The 27,881-nt window shown below is 38.6% G+C and overlaps 2 protein-coding genes and 1 non-coding gene across 11 annotated transcripts in view; 1 reads left to right on the forward strand and 2 right to left on the reverse strand.

Annotated features, from left to right (window-relative positions):
- Positions 1–4,734: 4,734 nt before the first annotated feature.
- Positions 4,735–27,523, forward strand: TRMT61B (tRNA methyltransferase 61B). Of its 9 annotated transcripts, none has more exons than XM_027113489.1 (7): positions 4,735–5,474; positions 10,038–10,140; positions 13,152–13,342; positions 21,111–21,202; positions 21,910–22,136; positions 22,854–22,931; positions 23,011–23,436. In XM_027113489.1, exons 1-7 carry the CDS (start codon positions 4,761–4,763, stop codon positions 23,052–23,054), a joined length of 1,449 nt encoding a protein of 482 aa, XP_026969290.1. In that variant the 5' UTR covers positions 4,735–4,760; the 3' UTR covers positions 23,055–23,436. The 9 variants fall into 9 exon arrangements, with proteins under 9 accessions (XP_026969290.1, XP_026969293.1, XP_026969292.1 ...); XM_027113492.1 differs by lacking the exon at positions 23,011–23,436 and adding an exon at positions 25,911–27,523 and having other exon boundaries at positions 4,737–5,474; positions 21,910–22,109; XM_027113488.1 differs by lacking the exon at positions 23,011–23,436 and adding an exon at positions 25,911–27,523 and having other exon boundaries at positions 4,738–5,474.
- Positions 7,768–7,840, reverse strand: TRNAG-UCC (transfer RNA glycine (anticodon UCC)). Its single transcript has one exon. It is a non-coding gene; the product is annotated as a tRNA-Gly (tRNA).
- Positions 23,292–27,881, reverse strand: part of SPDYA (speedy/RINGO cell cycle regulator family member A) — a 36,575-nt gene continuing 31,985 nt past the window's right edge. Inside the window, exon 8 of the mRNA XM_027113497.1 lies at positions 23,292–23,404. Coding sequence (XP_026969298.1) covers positions 23,316–23,404 — 89 coding nt within the window. The 3' untranslated portion in view covers positions 23,292–23,315. The remainder of the gene's footprint in view (positions 23,405–27,881) is intronic.

Below are 27,881 nucleotides of genomic sequence, written 5' to 3' on the forward strand. Positions count from 1 at the left end.
GGTTAGGCTGATATTCAGCTGTAATAAAGACTAAATTTCTCAGCTTCCCTTGCTACTAGATCTGGCCATGTGATTAAGTCCTGGTGAATGAAATGTAAGCAAAAGTGATATGTGTGTTTTTAGGGAAGTGTGTTTAAGGAAAGAGGGCATGACCTTCTTCTCTCTTCTCTCTTCTTACTGACTGAAATTGGGATGTAATGGCTGGAGCTTGAGCAGCCTTAAGGTAAGCTTTGGAATGGAGACCACACCCAGGAGTACCTGACACTTCAGAGGACCATCTTAGCTCTGAATTTCCTACCTTCACTTATAGCCAAACAGTATCCTAGTATACAGCCTTACAAAATAGTGTGAATTTACAGAGCACAAACAAGAGTCAATTAGGCAGGATTTCCTATAGTATGAAAGCTCACAACAGTGACACTTGTACATGGTCTTGCTAAGGTTTTACTATTGCTTATGCTCATTCATAATCTTTGATACAAAGAGCTAATGTGAGAAAAAGATTGAAGTATGACTACAATTTTACAAAATCTAAATAAAAAGCAATACATAGAAGAAAGATTAGGGACTTCCCTGGTGGCACAGTGGTTAACAATCCACCTGCCAGTGCAGGGGACACAGGTTCGAGCCCTAGTCCGGGAAGATCCCACATGCCACAGAACAGGTAAGCCTGTGCACCACAACTACTGAGCCTGCGTGCCACAACAACTGAAGTCCACACACCTAGAACCTGTTCTTTGCAACAAGAGAAGCCACCGCAATGAGAAGCTCGCACACTGCCATGAAGAGTAGCCCCGGCTCACCACAACTAGAGAAAGCCCGTGCACAGCAACAAAGACCCAACGCAGCCAAAAATTAATAAATAAATTTATAAAAAAAAAAAAAAAGAAGAAGAAGAAAGATTATAACAGTATTTGTCTTGGGTGTTCAGGGGAGTCCCCTCGAGTGAGCTAAGCATGATTACAAGTCAATTATGCAAAGTAAATAAATGAAGGAATTGCGAATGAATAGATGGATGGATATGCCCAAGGTTTTAAGTTTTAAAAAGGTTTTAAATTTTGAAGAGTTTATGAGCATTCATAAACAAAGAGAGTGAACATAAACACAAAGCTTAAATGCTTCACAGTTTAGAAATCAGAAGATTGGTTATTGAGTTCTGCAGTGTGAGTTGACGACAACTGAGAAAGAGATGGAGGGTAGAAGGGAGGGGTGCAGTGTAGAGGTACTCTGAGGCCCAGACTAGCACTGGACCCTGACCAGCAGTAGGGCTGGTGGGATGGAGGTGACAGTCAGGCCATTCTCCAAAAGAAGGACCCTGAGGAGAAGGAAGGAGGATCTAGGATCCTCTCCAGGAGTTCAATCCCAAGGAGGACTGATCAGTTCTCAACATTCTAAAACGATGGCTCACAAGGTGCTAACAAACTGGTTCTGAATCATGCTGTATACTGTCCTTTACTTTAGGAACCAAAAAAGGTGTTTAGTGAGTGGTGGTGGGTGATGATAAGTAAGAAGCTTCTCCAAGTCTAAATATCATGCAATTTTTCTTTAAAACTGTACACATATTTAAGAAAATTTTAAAATTCTCTAGATTTAAATTTGCAATTTCTAGTAATACAACAGTAAATCATAGAGGAGTTCTACAGGGTCCAGATTCAAGTTAGCAGCAACTCAGGAAAAAAATGAAAAGGCAAGAGAAAGGAAGTTATATTCTTAGACTTAGACACTTTCTATTTCACTAAAAGTCAGTAAGAAAAACTTCAACAGTTCTAAAAAAGCTAAGTACATGTGTAGATACAGAACAAAATATGTAACTATTAAATGTAATTGGATCATATTTACATGTTGAATCATTTAGTATAGGGACTTAGGTACCAGGGCTGCTATTTTTTCTCATTTCCTACTTTCTTCATTCATTGAACAAATATTTATTGAGGGCATATTGTGTGCCAGGTACTATGACAGGATTATAATGATACAGCTATGAAATATGATGATATTATATATACAATATATCATATATACCATATAATATGATACAATGATATAACAGGATTATAGTGATATAACTATGACAGAATTATAATGATGAACAAGACACAGCTCTCTGAACAATTTTATCTCTTAACCAGGGAAATGGTAAGTAAACAACTTCCACACAGTATGACACACACCATGATAGGTCTAAAGATAGGACATACCAAGAGTACAGAGGAGAGGCACTTCTCCCAGTCTTTTGGAGTTATACAGAGGGAAGACGCATATGCAGAGAGCTAGAGGAGAACGTTTGTGGAACTAGACATACAGATATAGTTTGACTGGAGATTTTAAAATGTCAGCCATCAGTAATAGCATTTCTTGACATCTATTTGGATTCTAAAGTGGTTGCTTGACTAAATGCCACTAGACAATAGTATCTTTCTGGTCTTATACCCTAAAGTAAAAATGATGAGTTGATGATGCCTCATATTTTCAGAGAATAGTTTCAGAGTCCAAGTTGGCAGTTTCATAGGAAAGATAGGAAAGGAAAAGTATAGCCAGAAATAGAAAAGCACACAGAGTGACTTCTTTTTGAGAGCTTAAATGCTCTGAAAGGTCATGAATAAATAAGGAATAATTATATTTTTCAGCGTATGTTAATGCATTTCATTAGATGTGTGTAGGACAAACTATATCACTGTCTGTTATTCAAATAATAGAAAGAAAGGAATGCCATTAACTGTTCACAATTTATCTCAGAAATCAAAGGTATGTACATTTACTTCCTATATTTTGTCAATATACCATCTTTCTAATTCTTACTCCTTCTGAAATAACAGCCAAATATCATTTAATAACGAGACAATAAATTAGGAATGATAAATTTAAAAACAACTGTAGAGCTTAGGATTCAGAAGGTTCCAACGCAGACCCATATTTGGCAATGATAACATAAATGTTAGTCAAAAGAACTTTTCTTAAAATAAATCAAAACCAAAAGTGAGACATGCAGTTGGGATAGGGGGAGAGCCGGGCTGTTTTGTTTTGTTTTTTCATTTTTAGGATTAAAAGAGAGAAGTCCTGATGATGGAGTTTACGATGGTTGATGTTTTAGAAAGCACAGATTAGAAAGAATTTATGTCTTTGAAAGTAATAACAAGACTTCTTTTCTCAAATTTAAACTGAATTTGTAGCTCTGTGAATGTATTCCGGTGTTAACTCTGAATTCAAATGTACTGTTGACTGGCCTTTGAGAACGGGTGTTACAGTACAAAGAGCATGGACTGCTGAACCAAACTGACCTAGATAGGAAACCCTGTCATGTCACTTGTCAGCTATGGGCTGTTGCCCAAATCATTTAATCTCCTTGGGTCAGTTTTCTTACACGTAAAACTGGAATACTTATTTCTGACTCAGGATTGTTGTAAACTTAAATGAAATAAATAGCTAATGTGCCTCATTAGACCAGGCACATTAGATATTGCCAGACCCTTAATAAACTTCTGCCAATTGAATTAATATTAAGCAAACAGGTCAGTGATATTCAATGTTAAATGAGATTTTGGACTCCATAGATAACTTTTTCCCAGTTTTTAATTTTCTTTTGTTTTATTTTTAGGATTAAATAAATTCATTTTTATTTAAAAAATTGGGGGGGTGCCAAAACCTGGGAATAAAAATTTTTAAAGAGAGAGAATTAGAAAATACAGTCAATGCTCTTTTTTTTGGCTTAAACAACAGAATTAATTTTCTCACAGTTCTGGCAGCTAGAAGTCCAACATCAAGGTGTTAGCAGGTTTGGTTTCTTCTGAGGCTTCTCTCCTTGGCTTGTAGATGGCCATGGTCTTCCCTCTGTGTCCTAATCTCTTCTTACAAGGACAGCAGTCATATTGGATTAGGGCCCATTCTGGTGACATTTTAATTTAATTACCTCTTTAAAGACCCTATCTCCAAATACAGTCCCATTCTGGGGTACTGAAGGTTAGGACTTCGATACATGAACTTGGGAGGGATGAAATGGAGCCTATAACACCCCTCTACCCCGCCACCCCTGTTTTAACATTGGCCTTTTCCCATTTTAAGATAATTTTACTTAGTTTTGGGGAGGGTAAAACAGATAACTATTATATTTTAATGATTAAAAACAATTCTGTAAAACGAGCACACAGTGAATACAGTCACTTTAATCTAGGGTCGCCGACTCTCTGGGCCTGGGGAGGGCATGCAGTTGGTCAGAGCCCAGTCAAAAGGGACTCGCTCGGACTGGGGGAAGGAGGCGGTCAGCTGGGAAAGAAGCTCCAGTCAGCGGGTGGCACGTCCAGCTGCAGTCTATAAAAACGCATCTCGGGGCCAGTTTTACTTATGGTGACCGACTGACGTCCCTGCTCCTGATTACCATCGAGCTAACTAACCCTGGTACAGGACTTCAGCTTAGACAACGCTTTGACAGGCTGTGTCTCTCTTAATCCTCTCGTCCCCGGACGAGGCTGGTGGAGATTTGTCAGCAGTAAACTGTTTACTCTGCACACATTCCAAAGAGGAAAATGGGCCCCTGCGCGGGAAAGAGGCCCGCTCCCGGGACAGTTACTCAGCGACTACCTCACGGAACCCCGGGCTGCCAACTCGGCCGCTGCGCCCCTCCTCGGGACGCAGGCGCTGTAGCGGAGTTCTTCCGGCGAAATAGCTGTCCATCCCCCAGGCAGCTGCGTCAATGCTACGCGCAGCGAGAGGCGGAGCCTCGGCCCTGCGACAGTCGCCTGCGACAGCCGCCTGCGCGGGTCGTCATGCTGTCAACCAGGCGCCTGGGTCTGGTCTTGCTACCGCTGAGGCGTCTCCGGAGGTGGCCAGGGTTCGGGACCTGTCCATTCCTGCTCTGCCTTGGGCAAGAGCCCTTCGAGAGAGCCCGGTTATTGTGTTGCAAATTCTCGTCTAGAGACGCGCGAGATGAAGAAGGAGAGCGCGAGGCGGCACAGAGGAAAGCCCCAGACGTAGAGTCGTCTCCATCTCTCCCTCCGCTCGTCCGGGGACTTGGGACCAGATGTCTTTCGTCACTGGAAAGCCTCAGACTACCGACGCCGCGAAAGGAGTCACCCCCTCGAAAGCGCGAGGGCTCGAGTGAAGACCAGGGCCAGTCGGGTCCCGCACACCAGGGATCCGGCGGTCCCTCGCTGCCCTGCGTGGCCCAGTCTGCCACCAAGGATGACGAACTTCACGTCTCCTCTTCCTGGTCAACTACCCAAGAGGTGCCTTTTCGGGCTGGGGAGCTGATTTTAGCTGAGACTGGGAAGAGAGAAACACAATTTAAAAAATTATTTAGGTTGAGCAATGCCGGACACTTAAATAGTACCTGGGGGGCAGTCCCGTTCAGCGAGATCGTGGGGAAGTTCCCCGGCCAGATACTGAGGAGTTCCTCTGGTAAGCACTTCATGCTGAGGAGGCCAGCATTGGAAGACTATGTATTACTGATGCAAAGAGGGCCTGCCATAACATATCCTAAGGTAATGCGATGGGAGTTAGGTTCATTTGGTTCCACCAAGAGCAAAACGGATGCAGTACTACAGACCTGATTAATGTACTTAAAGCACATCTCAGCACGTTTCAAGTTTTTATTGTTCTCACTTTTTTTTTTTAACCAATGGCTATGACTTTTACATATTTTATGATTACTAATTTTAGGAAGAAATAGCCAGATTTTAATTTTAACTTGGGAGCCTCGATTCTCAGATCTGTAAAGTGATTTACTATATAGAGTGATGTGGACTCACTAGGCAATAAGAATGTGTATTTATTCCCCATAATTCTTAAGGTTGCGAGTTCAGCATTCAAGAGAACGTTGAACTCTTGGGGACAATTTTTTAGTACCACTGTGGCGATATTTTAAGCATCATATTTAATCAGGCATGTTGTTAGAGGTATATTTTGTCAACAATAGATATCAAACTATACTTTTTTAAAATATATATATATATTTTGTTGTTGTTTTTCGGTACGCGGACCCTCTCACTGTTTTGGCCTCTCCCGTTGCGGAGCACAGGCTCCGGACACGCAGGCTCAGCGGCCATGGCTCACGGGCCTAGCCGCTCCGCGGCATGTGGGATCTTCCCGGACTGGGGCACGAACCCGTGTCCCCTGCATCGGGAGGCGGACTCTCAACCACTGCGCCACCAGGGAAGCCCTAAATATATTTTAAATTTTATTTTATTTTTGGCTGCATTTGGTCTTTGCTGCGCACGGGCTTTCTCTAGTTGCGGAGAGTGGGGGCTACTCTTCGTCGTGGTGCACGGGCTTCTCCTTGCGGTGGCTTCTCTTGTTGCGGAACACGGGGTCTAGTAGTTGTGTCACGCGGGCTTAGTAGTTGTGGCGCATGGGCTTAGTTGCTCCGTGGCATGTGGGATCTTCCCGGACCAAGGCTCGAACCCGTGTCCCTTGCATTGGCAGGCGGATTCTTAACCACTGCGCCGCTAGGGAAGCCCTCACTATGCTTTTCCCATTAGAAAAAAAAATTTATATGAAAACAGCTAAAATTAGACACTAAACATAAAAGGAATATTATTTATAAGTAAATTATCTACCTAGTTTCTTGTTACAATCTTATGCTAATCATCCTTGCTAGTGGTTTATTTTAATCATTAGTCACAGTCACTGTCCTTGAGCAGAATGTTCCTTTGTAACAACTCCTCCTCCTAGTCCTAGATGAGGAATCATTCATTATTTCTTTAGTAAATACTCGCCTACCTTATATATTCAGGGCACTATTTTAGGGAGGTGAAGCGGTGAACCACAGCCCTTGCTCTCAACATAGACCTTATGTCCTAGAGGAGGTGACAAGGAACAAACAAGTAAATGAAAGAATTCGATAATTTCAGGTAGTGCTAAGTGCCATGAAGACAAGTAGATTAACAATAACATTGTGTTGGGTAACCTGGGGGAGGAGAATACTTTATGTCAGGTGGTTAGAGAAGGTCTCTGAGGAGGTACATTTGATAAACTAATTAAGGAAGAGCCAGCCTTTGCAAAGATCTAGGAGCAGAGTGCTTGCAAAGGGAAGAGTATTGCAGAGTTCCTGCTGCGGGCTGAGTGGGTTAGGTGAGGGAGAGAATGGTATGAAATGTGCTGTGGTTGGAGATATGAGTATTTTATTCCATGTGCATTGGGTGACTGTTGGAAGGTTCTAAGTAGGAATCCAGTCTATATATATGTATATTTTTTAATAAATTTATTTATTTTATTTATTTTTGGCTGCTTTGCATCTTCACTCCTGCACACGGGCTTTCTCTGGTTACAACGAGTGGGGGCTACTCTTCTTTGCACTGCAAGGGCTTCTCATTGCGGCGGCTTCTCTTGTTGTGGAGCACAGGCTCTAGGTGCGCGGGCTTCCGTAGTTGTGGCTCGCGGACTCCAGAGCGCAGGCTCAGTAGTTGTGGCGCACGGGCTTAGTTGCTCTGCAGCATGTGGGATCTTCCGGGACTAGGGCTCAAACCCACGTCCCCTGCATTGGCAGGAGGATTCTTAACCACTGTGCCACCAGGGAAGTCCCTCCACTGACTTTTGAAAGCTGGTCTCCTCCGTAGAATTATGTAGTTTTATCTTAATATTAAAAGTTGGTCTGAGGGAGCAATTTTGAATAAACTTCCTAATAGTTACGTGTAAAGTGTGAACATTTCACAGGGGTCAATATCAAGCACTTTTAGGTTTGGAGTAGAAGTATAAATGGCAACACTCCCTAAATTTTTATTTTATTTTTATTTATTTATTTATTTAGGCCACACCCTGTGGCTTGCGGGATTTTAGTTCCCCAACCAGGGTTTGAACCTGGGACCATAGCAATGGAAGTGCCAAGTCCTAACCACTGGACCGCCAGGGAATTCCCAACACTCCCTAAATTTTTAAATTAATCTTTTCTGCTGATTTGCATGTTTGGAATACTTACATAAGAACCATTGGAGAGTAGGAATTGTTGCCACTTAAGGCTAAAGTGCAGCCCAGTCATTAAAACCTTCTGCTGAGGATTAGGTTTAAATTGTTGAATTAGTTAGGAAAGAGATTAAAATTCCTGCCAAGGAAAAAAAGGAAAAAGTCTGAAAAGATTGTTTGAAAGCCTAAAGTTTTAAAATGTATAGAAAACTCAACAGTAGAGTGATATTTCATAACTTCAGAGGAGTCTCCCAGTAGCTTCAAATCCCTTTTGGAAAGAGGCAAGGAAATGAATAAATGCTATTCCCACCCCAGTTTTGGACTGAAATCGCTAGGATGTGTAAAATGGGCTCCAACCTCATTCCATGGAGACCAGGTAACCTGAATGGCAGGAAGCAAAAGTTAAAGTGTGCTAACGTTTTTTTTTTAATTTTATAATTCTAGTCTTATATGAAAGAGCCAAGGAAATAGAACTGCCTTCTCCAGGGCATTTCACTGAAATGGCTACTGGAGCTGCCTCCCACTCCTGTGTGAAGTTATCTGTGCCCCCTCCCACCTCTACTCCCACGTGCCTGGCAGATGGGAGAGGATATGTATGTCTGAAAGACTTTGAATTTGTTAATGAAACTTTTTGACTAATACCCCTTAAGGATTATGTGTCTAAGTATCATTTGGTTCAAGCCTTAGTCCATCATTTCAGAAAATACATTTTGAGGGCTTCCCTTCCCTGGTGGCGTGGTGGTTGGGAGTCCGCCTGCCGATGCAGGGGACACGGGTTCGTGCCCCGGTCCAGGAGGATCCCACATGCTGCGGAGCGGCTGGGACCGTGAGCCATGGACGCTGGGCCTGCGTGTCCGGAGCCTGTGCTCCGCAATGGGAGAGGCCACAACAGTGAGAGGCCCGCGTACCGCAAAAGAAAAAAAAAAAGAAAATACATTTTGGCTTTTAATTAGATAACTGTACCTGTTAAATAGTTTCTTATGCATCCAAACCTATATTTAATACACAACTTTGTTGTGACTCAACAGAGGATCCTAGAAAACCTCCTGTTTCTTTTAGAATTTTCACAGCAGCTTTTGCCAGAGAAGGAAAAGATAGTGAAACCTTACCAGATGTGCTGCTTATTAGCAACTTCGAAAGGTTTGTTATTGGGGGGCTGTTGAAATAAATGCTAACATTTAAAATTTTCTCTCTCTATAGCATTTGTAATATATAGTGAAATGATCAACAGCGTGGTTAGGAGATGTTTGGGAGTTCAACATCAGGTCTACCCCTGACTTGCCCACTTGATTCCTGGCTGTGTGACTTTGGGCAAATTACTTTTTCGATTTCTCATCCTTATAATGGGGATGGTGATACTTTTCTCATATTAGTATTCTGATTAAACAAGATAATGTTTGAAAGCAGTTTGCATAGTTAACAGAAGCCTGGCACCTGGTGAAGTTTCAATAAACAGCTATTACTACTATCATCCATGATACTCCTGTTAACAAAACAATTCTTTAGTTATAAAGTTTGGCAAATGAGTCCTCCTGTCTATTCCTGGTATCCTAATTCTAATGAGCATTCATCATTTCATGCAGAGATTATGTAATAACTTCCTAACTGGTCTTTATACCTCTAATTTTTTTCTATTCTTGTACATCCTGTATTCGTCTCACAGATTAATCTTTATAAAATGCCATTAATATTACCTCAGTGACATGCCCCAGTTACTTACCAGGTTAAGTTCAGATGCGTTAGCATGGATTCAGGTCTCTCCTTACCGCTCCTCCTGAGATGGGCAAACTGTGTTTATTACTCTACCTCTTTTTTGTTTAAAACTGTTTCTACTTTGTGACTGTTTCCTTAAATTCTCTATGTCTTTAAGGTAGGGCAGTCTGCTGATTTCTCCTTTCTCTGAGCTCCTATTCTTACTTATTTTCTGTAATTTCAATATTATACTGAAGTGCTTCTGTATTTGCTACCTGATTCTTGAATCTCTCATTTCATCAAGTAAAATATAAACTTTTGGTAGGCAGGGCCAGAGTTTAATCCTTTTTTTTTTTTCACTTCTTTTCTCCAAGTCCAACATAGTGTTTGCAAGCCTAGGTGCTTAGTACATATTTATTGGTCACAGAGTCACCCATGCTGTGTTTCAATCATAGGATATGAATATGATACTGTTGATGATGAATATCCACCCAGGTGATACTGTTTTGGAAGCTGGCTCGGGCTCTGGTGGAACGAGCTTGTTTTTATCCAAAGCAGGTAAGAGATTGGGATAAATGAGTTGAATTTAGATGACAAAGAAAACATTCAGTCTGTCCATAATAACGGGAAGTTAAATAGATACAGATGTTTCAGAAAATATTCACATAACTTTGTGATAGAGAGCATTCTCCTTGAAATCAAATGTAAGCAACTGTTTTTCTTTCCATTTTGTGCATTTATTCAAGTCATTCTCTGTCTAACCCTCTCTCTGTTTGCTTTCTGTTGCTCCCTCCATGCTTTTTTTTAACTAAATTTTTTTTTAGAACATAACATAGCTACAGAAAAGTACACAGATCGTAAGTGTATGCCTCAATGAATTTTTATATCGTGACCACACTCACGTAGTTATTACCCAGATCAAGACAGGGAATGTTATTGTACCACTGAAACCTCCTCAAATCCCTTCTCAGTCCTTATCCTACCCAAAGGTAAAAGGTAGCCACCACTCTGACTTTTATCACCATTGATTAGTTTTGCCTGTTTTGAATCTTACGTAAAAGGAATCCTGTAGTATTGTACTCTTTTGAATCTGGTTGCTTTCATTCAGCGTTCTGTTCGTGAGATTCAGCCACTGCATGTAGCGATGGTTATTTCATGTTAGTTGCCATTTTTGTAAGTAAAGCACAGTTTATCCATTCTGCTGTTGATGGGCATTTGAGTTGAACGTTGTGAATAGTGCTTCTCTGAACATTCTTGTACTTGTCTTTTGTGCACACATGTACATGTGTTTGTTGATAATAGTGCCAATGAATACTCAGTATGAGAGAATATAGAAGGAGGAGGGCTGTCAGCTGCTGGAGAAGAGTCATATACTATCAGGGGCAAAGAATTATTTTTGCTGTTCATGAATAAATTAATACGTAATATAGAACTATTAAGCTAAAGCTAGATCACGAAGAATTTTCCTTTCTTTAAGAAAGTCTCTAAATATTGTCAGTCGGTAAAAGTACTGCTTGAAGGTAGCACCTAATCAAAACTCAAGAGGTATATAGTAAACATAAATATCTGTTCATGTTCCCACCACTTGATTTCTGGTTACTGTTATTGTAGTTGATTATTGCTCCCTTTGACCACTTAATTCCTGATTGTCAGGATGGCTTTGGCTTGTTTGGCTGCCTCTGCAGTGTTCCCTTTCTCACCTAGTAATAGACAGCATTCTCTTTTGGTTGATTTTTTTTTTTAATCATTCATGTTGGTTTTATAAATGCATTCTTTTTTAGCTAATAAACATTGTTAGAGCAGTTGTAGGTGTATGTGGGTAGATTTTATAAAGATTACAGATAGACATATACTGAATTAAACTTAAACCTTTTGTTTTTTGACCTAATGTCATCACATACAAACATAATCCAACTTATACTGGGTCAGGAAATTCATTTTGGGCTCCTCACATCTTTTGTTGGACTCTTTTCTGTGCATAGTTAAAAGCAGCCATTTCTTCACAATCTGTGACAGATTCCTAAATGCATTTGACAAAGTGAATTTATAAAAAACTTGTGAAACAAGAGGAATGTTTGTATTTCTAATATCTATAGTGTTGGAGGAGTGTCATGGCATAAATAATCCCAAACTATGAGTGATCAAGAAATTATTGCTGTTTACTTTCAGGATGGATTTATTTTCACCATAATTTTCTAAGTGTTTAGCTTATGCTACTATTAACATTAATTTTTATCCCTTGAGAACATGATGACTTACAGCTGGACTTACATTTTAAAGAGACATGGTGCAATTTAAACTCTTCATTTTAACTATAGACTGATTGATCTGGGACAGCCTCCAAATGGTATCAAATCACCTCATATAGAGGTGGGTAGAAAATTAATTGCCGTAAGTTAAAATGTAGTAGTTTTCTGTGAAACTGCAGTATTACTATGATAAATAGTTTGAAAGTTTTTCAGACACACACAAAAATACAAGTATTGGGGCTTCCCTGATGGCGCAGTGGCTGAGAATCCGCCTGCCAATGCAGGGGACATGGGTTCGAATCCTGGTCTGGGAAGATCCCACATGCCACGGAGCAACTAAGTCTGTGCGCCACAACTACTGAGCCTGTGCTCTAGAGCCTGCGAGCCACAACTACTGAGCCCACATGCCACAACTACTGAAGCCCATGCACCTAGAGCCCATGCTCTGAAACAAGAGAAGCCCGAGCACCGCAACAAGACCCAACACAGCCAAAAATAAATAAATTTTAAAAAAAAACAAACAAGTATCTTTTAAGTATCTGAAAGGCCTAACTTCATCCATATGACATCCAAAAGACATGCAAATTAAAACTACAATGATAAACTATATGCAATTTTTAGATTGACACAGGTAAAAAGTTTGATAACTCTTTGTTGGAGAGAATATGGAGAAATAGGCACTCTAATACATTGTTGGTCGAGTGTAAATTGGTATCATTGTTTTTTTGGAGGAAATTTGGTAATAATTTTCAAAATAAAAATATTCACATATCCCTTGAGTCAGCAATTCCATTTTTAGGACTTTATCCTATAGATATACTGGCTCATGTGTACAAAGACTTAGGCAAAATAATTTTTATTGCAATATTGTTTGTTATAGCATAAGACTAGAAACAAGCTAAATGTTCATCAGTAGGTGACTGGTTAAATAAACTGTGGCATAGTCATACAATGGAACATAATAGCTGTTTTAAAAAATGCAGTAGATCATTAATCACTGAAATGGCATTGGTAAATAAGAAGGAAGGTACAGGACAGTATATATGATAGGTAACAACGTGTGTTAAAAACAGAGAAAGATACTTGTACACTTGTACTATAGGCAGCGACTTTCTCGGGAAGGGTAAATAACTATGGTGGAATGATTGTCTCTGATGAGGGAGATTGATTGGGTATTTGGGATAGGGTAGAGACTTTTGTAACCTTGAACTATTTGAATTATTTTTTCACATCCATGTAATATCTTTGCAAAATAAAAATTTGACATTCTTTATGTACTGATTAATACTGTGTAATGTCGTGATTTTTTTTTAAATTAAGTTGGATCACAAGGACGAGTCATAAGTTTTGAAATTAGAAAAGACCACCATGAACTGGCTAAGAAGAATTACAAACACTGGCGTGATTCATGGAAAATGAGTCATGTAGAAGAGTGGCCAGACAACGTGGATTTTATTCATAAGGATATTTTAGGAGCAACTGAAGACATAAAATCTTTAACATTTGATGCGGTAAGTTTTCTAAAGTAGTCCTATGATATTACCTAATACTGAGTACAAAGAAAACAAGGACCATGCTTCTTTTATATGGAAAAGGATCTTCCTTCATTATTTGCCCCATTTCTATCTCTAAGAGTGGGAGGAATATTTTCCTTTAATATCATGGTGGGATTCAGAGCAGAGAGATATACTGAATTAGGTGCCAAAGTTGTTAATAAATGTGGGGTAATGATGAAATACTAGGAGGAGTAGTTGAGCATCATGAACTTCAACATTTCTAGGATAAAGGAATAATAATTTGGAAGCAGCATTGGGAGCATACTGAGCCCCGCACCTGACCTCATATTGTGAGATTTGGGGGAATAAATAGCCTTCAGTTTTGAGGGAAGAGGCAAGAGGCATCTTTAGACAGTTAAAGTCAGGATGTAGAGGAGTGTCAATTAAAGATGTTGAGGATAGAGGCATATTTATTGAGAACAAAGCTCCAGAAAGTGGAGTGGAGGGATTTGTGAGGAGAGGGAGGAGTGGGAGGTTGAGTTAGGGGGGGAGAAGCAGAGTAGTATGAAGATAAAAGGATAGACGACGAGAGAATGCCATTTTAAGCTGTGAACAGTGATGGAGGAGATATGGGCCATAGTGCTATTAGATGACCTCAGAGTTTCACAATTCTAGTTTAAGTTGCCTTACCCTTGATGATGCCATTATCAGTTCATGGCTTGACACTATGGACTGAGGTCTGGGTAAGAAGTCTTCTTTGCTTTTCTTTTTTTTTTTTTTTAATAAATTTATTTATTTTATTTTATTTATTTATTTTTGGCCGTGTGGGGCCGTGTTTATTTATTTTTAGCAGGAGCTACTCTTCATTGCGTTGCACGTGCTTCTCATTGTGGTGGCTTCTCTTGTTGCAGAGCATGGGCTCTGGGTGCGTGGGCTTCAGTAGTTGTAGCACACGAGCTCATTAGTTGTGGCTCATGGGCTCTAGAGCGCAGGCTCAGTAGTTGTGGCGTATGGGCTTAGTTGCTCCGCAGCATGTGGGATCTTCTGGACTAGCGCTCGAACCCATGTCCCCTACATTGGCAGGTGGATTCTTAACCACTGTGCCACCAGGGAAGTCCCTTCTTCACTTTTCTTAATTGGCTATTGGAAGCTTATTTTAGGAACTTTATAAGGGAAACTAGGTGAGAAATGAAGTAAAGTTCAAAGAGGTGATTTTTATCAGGACTGGTTCCTATCTCTGATATAACTAAAGCCAATAGCTACAGTGGCACAGCTTCCTGGACACAAGGACCACAGTTTGTGTTTTTTTTTTCCTCATCCTTGTTTGGCTTGCACATTATATAGCTCAATAAGGACAGAAAGAGGACTTGTTCTATGTAGGCCATCCATAGGAACGTCACAGATACGTGGGAGTTTAATTGGTCATCAGAATTCTGCTTGATGAGCATGAAACACAACAAAGGATTTTAACAGTATTGTTACAGCCTTGTGGAAACCTGCTGAAACATCCATCCCTGTTCCAAAGGAAAGAATACTCCTTACTAGATTTTTTCAATTGAATCTCTCTTGAATAATAGTGACAGATGAATACTCAGAGCATATAGAAGGAGGAGAACTGTCAGCTTCTGGGGAAGAGTCATATACTATTGGGGCAAAGAATTACAGTTGGTGTTCATAAATAAATTACTCATAATATAGAATTATTAAGTTAAAGCTAGATCATGAAGAATTTTCCTTTCTTTAAGAAAGTCTCTAAAAATTGTCAGTTGGTGAAAGTCCTACTTGAAGGTAGCACTTGACCAAAACTCAAGAGGCGTATAGTAAACATAAATATCTTTGGGGAGAGGATGTTTATTTATTTATTTTATTGAAGTATAGTTGATTTACAATGTTGTGTTATTTTCTGGTGTACAGCAAAGTGATTCAGTTGTACATATATATACATATTCTTTTTCATATTCCTTTCCATTGTGGTTTATTACAGGATATTGAATATAGTTCATACAGTAGGACCTTATTCATCTATTGATATTTTATATATAGTAGTTTGTATCTGTTAATCCCAAATTCTTACTTCATCCCTCCCCCACCCCCTTTGGTAACCAGAAGTTTGTTTTCTATGTCTATGAGTCTGTTTCTGTTTCATAAATAAGTTCATTTGTGCTGTATTTTAGATTCCACATATAAGTGATATCATACGGTATTTATCTTTCTCTTTCTGACTTACTTCACTTAGTATGATAATCTCTAGGTCCATCCATGTTGCTGCAAATGGCATTATTTCATTCTTTTTTATGGCTGAGTAGTATTCCATTGTGTATATGTACCACATCTTCTTTATCCATTCATCTATCAGTGGACATTTAGGTTGCTTCCATATCTCGGCTGTTGTAAATAGTGCTGCTGTGAATATGGGGGTGCATGTATCTTTTTGAATGGCAACTCTACTTTTAGTTTTTTAAGGAACCTCCATACTAGTAAACATAAATTTCTATGCATGTTCCCACCACTTGATTTCTGGTTATTGTTATCCTAGTTGATTATTGCTTCCTTGACTACTTAATTCCTCTCCTAGCTGCCATCTCACCTCCTGGGCCTTCACACTTCCAATCCATTCTCCTCATCTTTAGACTAATCTAGTTCTCATACTGTCACTCTCCTGCTGAGAAACCAATTAGGAACTTTTCATTCAAAGATTTATGGTGTCCTTCAGAATCTGATCTCAACCTTCCTTTCTTTAGCTTTTTTATATAACCTGCCTATACTCCTGCCATCTCAAATGAGGGTAGATGAATAAAAAAAGGTGTTAAACCACAAAGACAAAGAGAACAGAACAAGAAAAAAATGGCTAATAAAAGATTTTAAACAAATTTTAATACATTTTGTAAACAACCTAACCATCAAAAGAGGAATGGACATGGTGGAATACTAACAATGGTATTATTTAACATAGTGAAATAAATGTACTGTATCTACATCAATAAATCTCCCTGAGAAAACCATAATTCAAAAAGACACATATGTCCCAATGTTCAATGCAGCACTATTTACAATAGCCAGGGCATGGAAACAACCTAAATGTCCATTGACAGATGAATGGATAAAGACTATGTGGTACATATAGACAATGGAATATTACTCATCCATAAAAAGGAACGAAATTGGGTCACTTGTAGAGATGTGGATGGACCTAGAGTTTGTCACACAGAGTGAAGTAAGTCAGAAAGAGAAAAACAAATATCGTATGTTAATGCATATATGTGGAATCTAGAAAAATAGTACAGATGAACCTATTTCCAGGGCAGGAATAGAAATGCAGATGTAGAGAACAGACGTGTGGACATGGAGGGAAAGGGGAGGGTGGGATGAATTGGGAGATTAGATTTGACATAGATACACTACCATGTGTAAGATAGCTAGTTAGAACCTGCGGTATAGCACAGGGAGCTCAGCTCGGTGTTCTGTGGTGACCTAGATGGGTGGGATGGGTGGGGGATGGGAGGGAGGTCCAAGAGGGAGGGGATATATGTATACATATAGCTGATTCACTTCATTGTACAGCAGAAGCTAACACAACATTGTAAAGCAATTATACTCCAATAAAAAAAATCTCATAGAACTTAGTGAAAAACGAATTATTCAAGAATAAGTATGGAATGGCTACATATATGTAAAATTTTAAAAACAGTACCATGTATTGTTTGTAGCTATATACATATGTTGTAGAAGCATAAAATTATTTGGCAACATTACCAACTTCAGGACAATGATTATCTCTGAGGAGAGAAAAGGAGGGAGTGAATAGAGGGAAGTAAGTTTTGGAGTTTATTCATCCTGGTTCACTTAGGCTCCATAGTAGCCAATATGACCGTGGGTAAATTACTTAATCTTTCTGTGCCTCAGTCACCTCATGTATTAAACGGGAATAGTAATCAATAATACCTATTTCATAGTGTTGTTGAGGATTAAATGAGGTGTTTCTGTAAAGTGCATAGAACAGTACCTGATATATAGTAAGCATTAAATTAGTATTAGCTATGATTTTCATCATTATTAGTTTTCTCCTTTTCCCTTTTCTCTACCTGTTTATTTTATTTTTTAAAATAAATTTATTTATTTAATTTATTTATTTGGCTGCATTGGATCATTGCTGCGCGCAGGCTCTCTCTAGTTGCGGCGAGCGGGGGCTACCCTTCGTTGCAGTGTGCGGGCTTCTCACTGCAGTGGCTTCGCTTGTTGTGGAGTACCAGCTCTAGGCATGTGGGCTTCAGTAGTTGTGGCACATGGGCTTAGTAGTTGTGGCTTGCGGGCTCTAGAGTGCAGGCTCAGTAGTTGTGGCGCATGGGCGTAGTTGCTCCACGGCATGTGGGATCTTCCCGGACCAGGGCTCGAACCCATGTCCCCTGCATTGGCAGGCGGATTCTTAACCACTGCACCACCAGGGAAGTCCCTACCTGTTTAAATTCTACTCTTCCTTCAAAGCTTAGATAAAAGGTTGTCTCCTCCATGGAATATACCTTAATCATCTAAGTGGAGGATTATCATCTTTCTCTGAATTACTGAACCACTTTCTTGATTCAACAAATATGTATTAGAGACCTGCTGTGTGCCGTGTACTATGCTAAGACAAAAATGAATTATACATTTAAAGGAGGTTTCGATATAGAAGAAAAGGTAGACATATAAACATTTATTAGAAAGACTCAGAAGCATGAAACATTATGGCTGTAGAATTGGGTCTAATGAGGAGATGAAGATGCAAATACAGTCATGAGGGACTAGATAGTGAAGGACACTTGTGTGTATATCAAGCTAGGACATGTGGATATTATCTTTTAGATAATGGAAAACTATTGATGAGTTCTTAAGTAGGGGAGTAGAATGTCCAGATTCCTGTTTCAGAATAATTCTGGTGAAAGAATGGAATTTACATAGTCTATGTAGAAAGCTATTGTAATGTTTCAACAAGATATGATGAGGTCCTGACCTAAAGCATTAGCAGTAGGATGAATTTGAGAAATACTAAGAGGTAGATTTGTAGGACTGGATAATTTTAATCCAAATAAAAGCATCAAAACCCCACAGATTCTCAAAAAAGAATTCAAGGTAAAGAAATAGTGACTGTAATTTCCTGATTTGAGTGGCTAATGAATGGTAATGTTGTTAGCTGAGCCATGGAGCTTTGGAATGGCAGGCTTCTTGGTAGTCTTATTTTTGGTCCTTGTTGATAATATACTAAAACTACAGTCAGAGAGACCAATATGTCCACACCGTTGGCCCTTTGATTAGTCATTGAGATCTTTACTTGGATATCTAATAGGCATCTTTTTTTTTAAGTATTTATTTATTTATTCATTCATTTATTTATGGCTGCATTGGGTCCCTTTTGCTGCACGTGGACTTTTCCCAGCTGTGGCGAGTGGGGGCCACTCCTTGCTGTGGTGCGTGGGCCTCCCATCACGGTGGCTTCTCCCATTACGGAGCACGGGCTCCAGGCGTGTGGGCCTCAGCAGCTGTGGAGAGCAGGCTTAGTTGCTCCCAGCAGCTGTGGTGCACGGGTTTCAGTAGTTGTGGCTCACGGGCTTAGTTGCTCTGCGGCATGTGGGATCCTCCCGGACCAGGGATTGAACCCGTGTACCCTGCACTGGCAGGCGGATTCTCAACCACTGTGCCACCAGGGAAGCCCTAATAGGCATCTTAAACTTGTGTCCAAATCTTGAATTCTCGAATATTTCTCCCCAAGCCTATTCTTCCCATTGTCTTAAATTATTTTCCTCAATAGTAAATGACATCTCCATTCTTTCAGTAACTTAGGATGAAAACACTGGATTCATTCTCACTTCTTTCTCTCACATCTGACAGCCAATTCTAATTCTAATTGGCTCTGTGTTCTCATCACATCCAATGCTATTTGCTATTGCAAGTCACCATCATCTTTCCTTGCCCAAGTCAGAATGTACTTAATGCCACTGAATTGTACACTTGAAATGGCAACTTTTATGTTATGTTTATCACATTCAAAAAAGTTTAAAAAGTCAGACCATGTCTCAAACTCTCCAGTGACTTTTCGCTTCCTGAGTAAAGTTAAAGTCTGTAAGATTCTGCATAATCTGTCCCTCCCCATCCCCACCACATCCCTACCATCTGAGAACTCTTCTCTTACCACTTTCCCCCTTTTGTCTCCACTGCAGCGACTGTGGCCTTCTCAGACTCACCAAGTATCCTACAGCCTCAGAGCATTTGTATTTGCTGTTCTCTGAATCTGGAGCACACTTCCCCCCTCAGTTTCCACAGGGTAACCTTAATCATTTTCTTTAGGTATCGTCACTGACCAGCCTATGTATAAAATAGTACTTCCTTCCCCTGCCCTGTCATTCTATCCTTCATGTCCTCCTTTATAATCCTGTAGTTCTTCATGTCACTCATTACCCTCTGAATTACATATTTATTAGATTTTTGTTTACTGCCTATTCCTTAATTAGAATATAAGTACCTATGAAACAAAATAGAATATAAGCTCCCATTATATTTTTACCACTTAGCAAAATACTTGGCACATGGTAGATGCTCAGTAAATATTTGGTGAATAAATAAATAATGAATGATGACCCATTATTACTGTTTTTTTTAAAACACATAAACAGAATAATTTCTAATTTAGTAAATATAATGATGTGCCAACTACATTAGATTTCTAGAGCTATCTATCAGTAAGTCACTTTATTTTCTATTTGACTGTATTTTTGTTTTCAGTGAATTTTTTTGTAATTTCATTTACTCTGCATTCATTCAACATCTTTTGAGTACAGCCCTGTATTCTGCAACTGAATGAAGAGTAAAGAAACAAGGGACATGATTCTTGAATTTTAGAATCTCTAAAATTAATTATTCAACACTTTTGAACATAAAAATACATATTTGAGATAATGTGAATTTCTATTGCCAAAAGCTGAACTAAAGCATTGAAACTTTACATATACAAATGACCTTTGTTTTTTTTTTCGCGGTACGCGGGCCTCTCACTGTTGTGGCCTCTCCCGTGGCGGAGCACAGGCTCCGGACGTGCAGGCTCAGCGGCCACGGCTCACGGGCCCAGCTGCTCCGCGGCATATGGGATCCTCCCGGACCGGGGCACAAACCCGTGTCCCCTGCATCGGCAGGCGGACTCTCAACCACTGCGCCACCAGGGAAGCCCACAGTTGACCTTTGAACAACATGGGGTTTAGGGGCACCACTCCTATGTGCAGTCAAAAATCTGAGTATAACTTATAGTCGGCCCTCCCTATCCATGGTTCCAACATATCCAGGGTTCCACATCTTCAGATTCAACCAACCGCAGATTGTGTAGTACTGTAGTGTTTACTATTGAAAAAATCCTTGCATTAAGTGGACCCGCGCAGTTCAAACCCATGTTGTTCAAGGGGCAACTGTGTGTGTGTGTGTGTGTGTGTGTGTGTGTGTGTGTGTGTGTGTGTGTGTGTGTGTGTGTGTATCTAGGTATGTGTATAAAATATAGCTAAAGATTCCTGTATTATCAATATTGCCAAGTACAAGACATGCCATTACAATTTTTATGTAGTCAAGTACTATGACAAATTGTATAATTATAAGTATGCCTTTTTGAGAGGGGTAAAATGACAGTCATTAGTATTACATTCTAAAAAATGAAATACTTTAACTGGGTAATTGCTTTCCCAAAGTGTATAATTTCACCTCAATAAGAAAAGAAAACACATGCTTTATTTAAACAAAACTCAGTCTGATTCTCTTTCCCCCACTACAGGTAGCTTTGGATATGTTGAATCCTCAAGTTGCTTTGCCTGTTTTATACCCAAATCTTAAACAGGGTGGTGTATGTGCTGTGTATCTAGCAAAGTGAGTAATGTGACTTTTTGGTAATGATATTTTAAACACAGTTTTGTTTTAAGTACTAGGCTAAAGTGTTCATTTTGTAACTGAGTTAAGTGTATATGTTATCTCGTAAAACTGTTATGAAGGGCTTCCCTGGTGGCACAGTGGTTAAAAATCTGCCTCCCAACACAAGGGACATGGGTTCAAGCCCTGGTCTGGGAAGATCTCACATGCTGTGGAGCAACTAAGCCCATGTGCCACAACAAGAGAAGCCACCACAATGAGAAGCCCGCGCACTGCAACGAAGAGTAGCCCCCTCTCGCCACAACTAGAGAAAGGCTGCGCGCAGCAATGAACACCCAGTGCAGCCCAAAATAAATAAATAAATTTTTAAAAAAGTCAAAAAAAAACTGTTATGAAACAGCATATGTCCCAAATTCAGTTATACTGCTGTTTAAATCATCCTTTACATAAATGGTAATATAAGATGCATATTTCTTCTGACAATTTAGAAGAAATGTTTTTAAAAGTGTAATGTGAACAATGACGTTATAGTCTCTTTATTGCTTTTACTTAGTATTCTCCTCTTATGTGCCCTAACTTGCATTTTTACATTTTTTCCCTTTTAATTTAAGCATAGCATTTAAATTGGCATAAGAGGTATAGTGAACTTAAATATAAAGTTATTATTGTAGTAGAAATTTAAACTATATTTTTCACTTTTTTGAAAGCATCACACAGGTTATTGAACTTTTAGATGGAATTCGCATCTGTGAACTTGCCCTCTCATGTGAAAAGATAAGTGAAGTTATTGTCAGAGATTGGTTGGTTTGCCTTGCAAAACAGAAAAATGGAATTTTACCTCAAAAAGTGGAACCTAAAATCAACAGAGATTTACAATTACATTCTCAAAAGAAAATTAGAATTGAAGGTGAGATGTTTCAAGAAGATGACCATGGTGAGCTTCAGTTTTATTTTATGCATGTGTTTGCAATAATAAATGGAGAATACATTCCTGAATGTATTGGGCAATACATTATAAAAATATTTCTCAGGGATTTATTATGTTTTTCCTATAGAAATTGAAATGTGGTATTTATTCTGTTAAATTAAAATCTTTTAAGAGACAGAATCATGACTTTTCCTGCCTTTTATGTAAAACTCTGATACTTTTGAAGAACTGAACTTCTTATAATATTCATATTTTACTTGTGACAAGGGGATTGGCTTATGAAATACTTTAAATATACTAAATAATGTTGTAAATTTAGATCAGTGATTATCACTGAAGGGAAAGAATTTAATAGGACCCGATATGCAAATAGCTAATATTCCAAAAAGCAACTTCTAGGAATTTTTCAAAGAACTAAATTTAGGTCCTTGTTGTATGTACACATTACTTAGGCCATAAACAAGTTTTCAGACATCCATTGATTTATGATATGAGCTTATCCATTTGGTTATAAAACCATATATAGGTTTATCATGTCATCCTTGACAAGTTGTTTCTGTAAGATAACTGTCAGAATAGCTCCAAGACAAATGCTAAAAAAAAAAAAAAGTCTGAGAGGAAAAAACTTACAGGAAAAGGACAGTAATTTGTTTTTTAACAGTTTTGTGAACAAATTATAAAATATTTTATGTAGCTTACAATACATATTTTGTTCTATAACAGAAGAATCACATTCTGATTTTCCCTATGGATCATTTCCCTATATTGCTAGACCTATACACTGGCAAACTGGTCATACAGGTAAGTTTTCCATGCTATATTATATGGTGTTTTCTTCTCAAAATTGCAATGACCTTACCTTTTCCTCCCTTCAAATTAGCTTTTCTTGTCAAGTTGAGGAAGTGCAAACCACAACTTAACTGAGTACCTCAGATGACAACTGATTTGAAGATGTGAAGAAAAATATCAAAATAGAACTTTGTATTGCAAATCACTACTTTCATAGATTGGTATTCTTAGCTACTACTATGATTTGTATAACTTTTACATGTAATTCTGAAAAGTAACAAAAGCTAGAGAAAGATGTGTAACATTTCAAAACTGCTTAAATGTCCCATTTTGACACTTGTCTTGCAGTTAGTTTGACATTTTGTAGTTAATGATTCCAAGTTTAGTTGAGCCATCTCATTCTTCACTTCCTGTAAACCACTCCATAGATTTGTCTTCCTTCATGAAATTAGTTTTCTTTTCTTTGTTTGATTGATGGTCATTGGCTACCAAAATAAAATATGCATTTTGAGATAAATTTTAGGTATCTGTGTATTTTAAGTACATATTTTAATGGCTTGTCTTAAAAAATAACAAATCTGGGCTATAGTAAATAATAGGGGGAAAACTGATAAGAATAACTATCTTAAAAATTGTAACAAAAGATGTAGCAATTCTTGAATCTCTTATCTTTCTCAGAATCATTTTAACAGTTTGAAAGAACATCAGAATTATTCTGTTATATAAATCAAATGTTTGGGGAGTTCCCTGGTGGTCCAGTTGTTAGGACTCGGCGCTTTCACTGCTGTGGCCCAGGTTCAATCCCTGGTCGGAGAACTAAGATCCTGCAAGCTGCACGGCGCAGCCAAAGATAATGTTTGGAGAGATACACTTTTTATACATATGAATTAATTAGGACTAGGGCTTATTATTATTCATAAGCACTATGAATAATGTTATTTACCATGTGCCTTACCTTTACCATGTGCCTTACATTGTTTTAAGAACGTTATAATATCTTTTCATTTAATATGTGTAGCTCATCCTTAAGATTATCCACATTTTACAGATAAACATAAGCTTATAGTTATTATTTAAATATAGATGTTTTATAGGTTTTGAAGTAGTAGTGCCTGGGAGGATATATGCTACTTATCCCTTAGGCTAGAACTACTTAAAATAATGTACATATTCTAAATAACATTTTACATATTTTTCGTTCTGTGGAAAAATTTAGTCTAAAATCTCTGCCTTTTTAGACTTTACAGCCTATAGTAGAGATAGACATTAAATAATCACACAAATATAAAACTAAAACTATTATAAATACTTCAGAGAAGTACAGGATTTAGTAGAGGTTTTGCTCTGATCAGGTAATTACCTATGCAAATGTCAATTGAGCTGCGACCTGAAGGGCAGGTAAGAGTTAACTACAGCAGGGAAAATGAGAACAAAAAAGGCCAGTGATGGGGTTGACTGAAAGATAGGTAGGGGTCAGGCCATGGAGGATCTTGTAGACCTGTTAAGGAGTTTGTCTATCCTAAGAAAAATGGGGTGCTATTGAAACATTTCATGAAGTAAGTGGTAACATGCTTAGATCTGTGTTTTGGAAAAAAATCACTCTGGTTGCATCTGGAGAACTGATTGAATCATAAGCGGAGTAGTCTTCTGGTACCATTTCTAAATGGTAAGTATCCGAACACTCATACAATAATAATGGCTTTAAAGTTTTCATAACATTTCCAGATCTATAGACGCTCTGATGTATATTTTTAGATTCCATCATGGAATACTCCCCTTTCTTCTGCCTTTCTATTTAACTACTAGTGAAATTCTGTCCTTCATTTATTGTTTTGAATGCAGGCCCTAATTGTACTTCTTGGAGAAGGGGCTGACTTAAGAGCAAAGAAAAGTTGTGCCTTCTCCTATTTCATGTAGAATGGCTTCTGTTCAGTACACTATGCTCAGTAGATGCTGAACTGAACAAGAGCTAACAGTGTCCATTCTAATAATGAGTTGAAAACCAAACTATATAAGCAAATAAACATTTATTTATATAGTTAATCAAAGTCCAGCTTAAGCCCTTATCCATCTCTCCATTGAACACTAAGCATGTTTATAATCTGGCTTGTGGGACAGGTGCCTTCTTCTAAAGTTAGCTTTCTATGTTCATTTCTGGTTCTCATTTACCATAATATAAACTCCTAGAGATTTGTGAGTGGTTCACAGCTGTCTTCCCAGTAACTTCCAAAGGCCCTGACTTTTCCACCCAGTAAATCAGTAAAAGTTTGCTGATGGCTTGAAGCTTACACTGGATCAGGTGTTATTTCATCTGCTGACTTGGTTGTTCTAGGGGGAAATTTAAGTATATAGCTCGCAGGTTGTGGAAGACTTTGAGTTTGAACTTTATACTTCAGAGTCAGTAGGGAACTTCTGAAGTTTCCATGGTCATGTAAAAGCAGATACTTTTTAAAAGTTAGTCTGTTAGTGGTGTCTGAGTATTTAAAGGAAGGAAAATATTAAATCAGAAATGTCATAGTAATACATAGTATAAAACTATGAGGTGATCTGTATTAATATACAACTATGAGGGGTGGAAAAGGGGCAAGTGTAAAAAAATATTGTGAAGGAAGAATCAGATAAGCTGGTGGTTCATTGGATGTAGAGGGAGAGAAGCTATATATATTCAAACTTTCATCTACTGTTCAGGCAAACATCTACTGTTTGCCTTATTTCTCTGGGCAAACAGGATTCAGCCCAGCTCATAAATAACTTCCTTGGAACAGCCTTCACTATGTCTCTCACCCTACAGAATTGATTCTGAAATCTTTTGTGCTCATAAATGTTGACCATATAGTTAGCATTGCCCTTATCACATCATTAATTTATAAGCCCTGATTATGCCTTTGTTAAGGATTTTAAATTGGGATGACTAGAACAGTGGTAATGACAAAAGTAAATAAGGAAGTTCAGAGAAGGATTTATTTCTGAGGAAAAATTATTTGGTTTTAGATTGCATAATGGAATGTCTTGTGCCTGCCTACGTGACCCAGGACTAAGGTTTGGTATACTGCTTTTTTCCCTTGGCTTCACTCTAAAATCTGGGGAGTCCTCAGATAATACATAATAATATGTACGCATGTCTCAGATATACTAGCCTAGGTTAAGACAGCATAAGGTAAAGAGAAACAATATAGTTCAGTAAGTATAAAAATGTGCTGTCTATTCAGATAGAACTGGGTTCTCATCTTGCTGTTTTCATTGTTGCTGTTTTACTTTGCAGCTGTGACTTTTCTGAGTTTGTTTCTTCATCAGTAAAATGAATGTCATAGTGGCACTTCAGGATTTCTTGTGGGGGGTCAGGTGTTAAATGAGACTACCTTTATAAGGTGGCTAGCACGTGATTGGTGATTGTGATGCATGTAAGTTTGTAAAGAATGCCTCATCTATCTCATCTCTCTCATCTATCTCCCATCTATCTATCTCCCACAACCTTATCAAAATCAACTATTTTATTCTTAGTAAATGTCATAAACATGTTTATGTAAAACTTGTTCGTTGAACGTGTTGTTTTGAGAAAAAATCTTAAGGCAGAAAAACATGTTTTTAACCTGAAAAGCAAGAAGTTGCTTGCGTTTGAAAGAAGGATGGAAGCATCGATACCAGCTATTGGTAAGTTTTATCATAAAAGCCTAAGCAGAGCATCAGCTCTTTGTGTCTCTCCTGGAGAATGAATTGAGTTGTCTGTAGCCACAAACCTTAAGGTGATTCCAACCACCTTATATAGACTGGAGGAAGAAAGTTTTGCTGGTAGAGGCCATTTACTGAGCATCAAAACAGCTGCTGAGGCAGTAAGAGACCACTGTTCCTGATAATACCATGTTACCCTTAATCCTCTCCACCCCCCGTTAGCCCACTGACTTGTTAAGCTTACTGAGGGAAAATGAATGTAAACGTTTATTGGTCAAGTGTATGTATGACCAATAATTTTTCTTTGTATTGCCTACCCTCTGTCATCCTGAAACAATAGGTTTTACATTTAACCTTGAATTCCCACTCAGAACAAAACACAAATGAGTAAATACTTATTTCTTCCTATAAAGGACCTATATATCCTAAACCAGGGTGTCAGGGCTTTCATCCAGGGACAGGAAGAAAGCACAGTTCCATTTACAACTGCCCCACTTTTCATCCAAAATCCCTCAAAGACCTGCTTTCCTTTTTTTCCTCGAAGCAAGCTGACTAGCAGAGCCCCTTACACCCTGGGTGCACTCTGATTTCCCATTGAAATATCAAAGCCTAAACATAGGGTGTGACTACTTTTGATATCTAAGGCATTAGTTTGAATAAAATATAAGTGCTTCTGTTCTGCTTTCGTTAAATATGTGTTCAAATTATGGTTGGAATTCTCTCCCAGTTCACTCCATACAACCTTTCATCAGGGACTTTGTTCTTTTTTTTGTTTGTTTAATCTAATTAATTTTTTTATACAGCAGGTTCTTATTAGTCATCAATTTTCTACACATAAGTGGATACATGTGAATCCCAATCGCCCAATTCATCCCACCACCACTACCACTTCCCTGCGGCTTTCCCTCCTTGGTGTCCATACGTTTGTTCTCTACATCTGTGTCTCAGTTTGTGCCCTGCAAACCAGTTCATCTGTACCATTTTTCTAGGTTCCACATATATGCATTAATATACGATATTTGTTTTTTTCTTTCTTACTTCACTTTGTATGACAGTCTCTAGATCCATCCACGTCTCAACAAATGACCCAATTTCATTCCTTTTTATGGCTGAGTAATATTCCATTGTATATATGTAGCACATCTTCTTTATCCATTCGTCTGTCAATGGGCATTTAGGTTGCCTCCATGACCTGGCTATTGTAAATAGTGCTGCAATGAACATTGGGGTGCATGTGTCTTTTTGAATTATGGTTTTCTCTGGGTATATGCCCAGTAGTGGGATTGCTGGATC

The sequence above is a fragment of the Aethalodelphis obliquidens genome, unplaced genomic scaffold (assembly GCF_003676395.1).
Source record: "Aethalodelphis obliquidens isolate GAN/ISIS:26980383/991018 unplaced genomic scaffold, ASM367639v1 scaffold12, whole genome shotgun sequence".
In the NCBI taxonomy this organism is placed as follows: Eukaryota; Metazoa; Chordata; class Mammalia; order Artiodactyla; family Delphinidae; genus Aethalodelphis; species Aethalodelphis obliquidens.